Source organism: Geotrypetes seraphini, chromosome 16 (genome assembly GCF_902459505.1).
Source record: "Geotrypetes seraphini chromosome 16, aGeoSer1.1, whole genome shotgun sequence".
Lineage (NCBI taxonomy): Eukaryota > Metazoa > Chordata > Amphibia > Gymnophiona > Dermophiidae > Geotrypetes > Geotrypetes seraphini.
In genome coordinates, this window is record NC_047099.1 from 8,707,371 (window position 1) to 8,712,893 (window position 5,523).

Below are 5,523 nucleotides of genomic sequence, written 5' to 3' on the forward strand. Positions count from 1 at the left end.
TTTATATTACAAAACATCACAGAGTAAGACCATTCTTGATAATGACAGTTAATATACAATAGCAAAAGCTTATTTTCATTATTTATCTAATTTTTCCAATATTAACAAAAGCAAACAAGATAATAAACATTCTGTAAAGAATATTAAGCTTGATGTCTAATCCTTCAGATAGAAAAAAAAAGAGTCGATACTTGATGTGATTCTATGCAGCTAGGAAAGCATCCTGACTGATCAAATTGCTCATATGGAGCTATCGTAAGTATTCAAAAGCACATCACTGGATAAAATGCCTGAACATCAACACTAACCCCCAAATTCTAGAAAACAAAGCACTAAAAACTGCTAAAAAGATGGACATTGTTATGTAGACCTTCATGTCCAGACTACAGAAAGGTGCTGCAATTGAGCATCTGTCCACTGGACACCACCTTAATCACCCTACTGGTTGCTGTCCCCTTCCCTCTCCCCTTAATGTGAAACCAGCAAGGGATACAAGATTTGATGACATTTGATACGATATTCTTAACAAGACTCCATACAGATATGTGAAGCAGCCTAATGAATAATGCAGTGAATTGAGTATTAAGAGACCCAAGTTAAAATGTATTTATTTATTCAATTTCTATACCATTCTCCCAGGGGAGCTCAAAATGGTTTACAAAATGAATTTATTTAGATACTTAAGCATTTTTCCCTGTCTGTCCTGGTGGGCTCACAATCTCTCTATTGCAGGGGTCTCAAAGTCCGTCCTTGAGGGCCGCAATCCAGTCAGGTTTTCAGGATTTCCCCAGTGAATATGCATGAGATCTATGTGCATGCACTGCTTTCAATGCATATTTAATGGGGGAAATCCTGAAAACCCGGCTGGATTGCGGCCCTCAAGGAGGGACCTTGAGATCCCTGCTCTATTGTATCTGGGCAACTGGAACGACTAAGTGACTTGCCCAGGGTCTCAAGGAGCAGTGCAGATTTGAACCTTAGGGTGCTGAGGTTGTGGGCTGTAGGGAATGTGTGAGTGTGACTTTTCTTCTTACAAAATGTAAAGGGTTGGCGGGGTGCCTGGGTATGCATTCCATATTTTTCTTCTATTTGTTATCACTTTTCAGCGTTTTCTTTGTGAGGGGTGTCGATTCCCACTGTTTGCAGTGGATGGCTTACTTTATGTTCCCCCTATGGCTTTGGTGCTGTGCGGTTATGGCTGCCTTCTTTCGTGTATTATTGTATTGTTTTTACTTCTTTGTATTATTGTATTGTTTTTTCTATGGCCAGTTGCCTTGTTGTACCCTTTCTTCTAATAAAAATATATTACAAAAAAAAAAAAAAGGGTGCTGAGGTTGTAGCTTGAACCACAGCGCCACACTCTCCCCCTAAAATCTGCTTTGGTAACTTAGGGTGTATGCAGAAATTTTTGACCCTATATTTTTATTTCTTGTGGATTTGAAGCCTGCAGCTGGGGAATCCAATGCAAGCAGCCTAGACCACTGAGCCACATCGGTTGGCTAATCCCACCAGCTCTTTAAGTCTTTCTAATTGTAAAGCCTTGCAAATCCTGTACCTGAATATATAAGAGCCTGAAAGCCATTGGTGTATATTCTGTTCCTAGAGGGCTCACAATAAAAAATTAGAAACAGTTGAAGTGGATCTTGAGCCTGGATCCTCCGATTCTCAATCCAATGCTCTTCCTATTAGGCTATTCCACTACTCCAGAAGGATAACTGAGTGGCTATTTTATAAAATGTCAGAGAAACAGGAGACAACAACTTCCCCAAAAATGAAAAGAAAGAACAAACAGCGAAGGAGACTCTGGCGTCCAATCACCTTTATTGTATCACAAGACTAAACACGATCGTGTTTCGGCCCCAACTGGGCCTGCCTCAAGAGTCTGAAATTGTTTCTACATTTTTTTTCTTCACCAGTCCTATGACAAAAATGGAACGCATATATGCAATCCTCTGAAATACAGCCCAGTTGGGACCGAAACACGATCGTGTAAAGTCTTGTGATATAATAAAAGTGATTGGACATCACAGTCTCCACCATTTGTTCTTTCTTTGTTTTATAAGATGGACATTCCATTCATGACCCTTGTTCTCCCCGTTCATAATTTGGTTGCTCATGCTGGATGCTTTGAGCACATGGACATCCACCTCACATATCGACTAATTCAATCCACCTCAACCAGACATAGGAGAACCCACGCACCATTTCCACACCCTCCAACCAAAAAAACTGTACGAAAACCTCCTAGCCATTCGAGCTGCAACACTCGACCTCCAACTCTACAACCTATTGTCCTCGAACACAGACTACAAAATCTTCAAAAAAGAAATAAAAACCCTTCTATTAAAAAAACACATAAAACCGAACTAACTCAATCAGAAATGTCCCAAGCATCACCAACAACTACTCCATATATACTTCTAATACCATGACAATTCAGATGTATTCCTTAGCAAGTCAAAGAAATGTACAAACTGCTCCCTAAATACTTCTAATGTCCTGACAATCCATTTGTAATCCGCCTTGAACCGCAAGGTAATGGCGGAATAGAAATACCTAATGTAATGTAACATATGTTTTAGAACAGACTGTATCCTCTTCTAAAATATAACTAAGATGGACATCCATCTCTGATGTTCAGACTCAGACATCATATTCCGAGTCGGATTTCTTTTCTAAAATACTGCTACGAAATCTCAAACAAATAATTTGAAAAAGCACAAGCTATACAAGTTTAATAAGCATGTAGTATGTACAGAAATTAGTGTTCCTAGATTCCAGAGTAAACAGAGCAAGAGATCAAAGTCCCAGTTTTTGCTAAGAACAGCATAACTCAAAGAAAATTCCATTAAAAAAATGAATCAAGGGTAAAATAATAAAAATTATAGAGACTAGATTAAGGAGCATGTATCAATCAGTTAGAGCAGATGGTTTACATGAAGCTGTCTTTATTTAAAAGGACAGGAAATCAATTGGCATGCATCCCCAGAAAGCGTACTTTCCTGCCTCCCAACCTCTTCATGGCTTTTTTCACCTCCTCGTTTCTGAGAGTATAAATGAAAGGGTTTAACAAAGGCGTCACGAGGGCGAAAAAAACAGATATCAGTTTATCCGCTGCAAATGTCACCGGCGGTCTCATGTATATAAAAAGAAGGGGGCCAAAAAACAGAGTGACCACCACCAGATGGGAGGCACAGGTAGAGAAGGCTTTCAGCTTCCCCTCAGATGAACGAATCTTTAAGATGGTGGAGATGATGTGTATGTACGAAACAAACAACACCGTGAAAGAAAGAAAGGATATTGTTCCACTGTTGATCACATCTGCCGTTTCACTGATGAAGGTTCTAGAGCAAGCCAAGACAGATAAGGGGTGGGTGTCACAAAAGAAATGATTTATCTCATTTGGACCACAAAAGGGCAGCAAAATTACTGGAAATACCTGACCACAGCCGTGCATTAACCCACCTACCAAAGTACAAAATATCAGCAGGAGACAGACTCGCTTGTTCATTATCGTGGTATAGCGCAAAGGATTGCAGATGGCAACGTAGCGGTCATAAGACATCAGGGTCAGGTGAAGGCATTCTGTACCCCCAAAGAAATGCAGGAAAAATACTTGAGCAAGGCAGCCATTGAATGAGATGGTTTTTCTCCGTAAGATAAAGTTTACCAGGAAATTTGGGACAGTGACTGTGGAAAAGCTCAAATCTAAGAACGAGAGGTGGCTGAGGAAGATGTACATGGGAGAGTGCAGGTGAGAGTCCACGTATATGGTTATCATGATGAGAAGATTGCCAGCTACTGTGAACATGTACATGACTAGAAATAGCACAAAGAATATTATCTGTAAGTCTGGGTTGCTAGAAAGTCCATGGAGGATGAAATGTGTGACTCTGGTCTCATTCCTGAATGCCATTCCTTCCACTTCATCAACTGTAAGAAACAAACACAAGAGAAAATGCATAAAATGAGACATACTTGGAAAACATTAATATTCTTTAGAACAGGGATCTCAAAGTCCCTCCTTGAGGGCTGCAATCTAGTCGGGTTTTCAGGATTTCCCCAATGAATATGCATTGAAAGCAGTGCATGCACATAGATGTCATGCATATTCATTGGGGAAATCCTGAAAACCCGACTGGATTGCGGCCCTCAAGGAGGGACTTTGAGACCCCTGCTTTAGAAGGATTTTCTGGATTGTTTTGTCATGCTTTGTCTCTAGTCCATTTCAAAACCCTTTGGGGGTTGCATTTTATCTTGACCACAGTAGTGTAGCGAGGGTAGAAGGTGCCCAGGGTGGTGATTGTGTTATCTTTTTTGCTTTGGTGCCCTCTTCTCTGCCTCCTCCCCCCTCCACGCATACATACACATACACTTCTTCCATGCCCTCCGCTCTTTCCCCACCTCTCCATGCCACACTGGTGCCCTTTTTTCCCCTATGTATTTCTTTAAATCTTTGCCAGCTTGAGCAGTTTCTCCAGTGTGCTGCTTGCACTGGCCTTGGTTTTCCATCTGATGTCACTTCCTGGACCCATAACCCAGAAGTGATTTCTGAGGTGAGACAGCAGGTCAAATAAGTCACTCACGCTGGCAAAGAAACTATTTGAACTTAAAAAAAAATAAATGTACAGGTGGGGAGAAGGGCGGGCTTGAGTGTGGCATGGAGGGTCAGAGAGGTGCCAGCACCCCCACCAAGATGGCGCCCCGGGCAGTCCACCCCCACCCGGGCAGTCCACCCACACCCATTATTACACCACTGCTTGAGCACTTCTCTAGAATACATTATCTGAGATTCTCTTGTTTGCTATATATGAGGGTGGTTTGAAAAGTTTGGTATAAAAGCAAGCTAAACACCATAGTCTCCATCCAGGGTTATACACGTAGTCCAACGAGTTTCCAGTTTTTTTGTATTGCAGGAAAAATAGGTTTTGTCAAACTCTGCAAAACATTCATCGACAGCATCAATGACTTAATGGACTGTGGCGCGATCTCATGGAAATTTACCAAACTTTTCAAACCACCCTTGTATGTTTCTCTTGACTCGACTGTAAGTTTTGGGTAGCAGAGACTGCTTCTCTTATGAGTCTCTAAAGCACTATATAGTCCAAACAGCGTTTTAGATAGGATAAATATTAACAAATAAATCACACATGAGGTACTAAGAAAAAAAAAATAATAATTTTTTTAACACAAACACTTGCTGAGGTCCACATTTTGTCCACAGGAAGATTCTGTGGATTTAACTTGAAAACTTTGTTGATGCTTCTGCAAGAGTTGAATTGCTGATCATTTTGATCACAGCTGGGAGGTGAAATTTTACTATAAATAATAATAATATTATTTTTTTTTTTATACTAACCTCCCAACTAACACTGACCCCTGAGGCAGAAAACGTGGACCACGTCTGGTGTTTGTTTTAATAAGAGATTTTTTTTTCTTTGGACATCGTATAGAATCTGGGGTTTTTTGCATCATTATTGGTGCAGATCTAAAGAACCTCTTTGTTGCTGTCCAAATAGTAAT

At 40.5% G+C, this 5,523-nt stretch overlaps 1 protein-coding gene across 1 annotated transcript; it reads right to left on the reverse strand.

Annotated features, from left to right (window-relative positions):
- Positions 1-2,968: 2,968 nt before the first annotated feature.
- Positions 2,969-3,916, reverse strand: LOC117350485 (olfactory receptor 1509-like). Its single transcript, XM_033924779.1, has one exon. The coding sequence runs from the start codon at positions 3,914-3,916 to the stop codon at positions 2,969-2,971; it is 948 nt and encodes a 315-aa protein (XP_033780670.1).
- Positions 3,917-5,523: the final 1,607 nt, after the last annotated feature.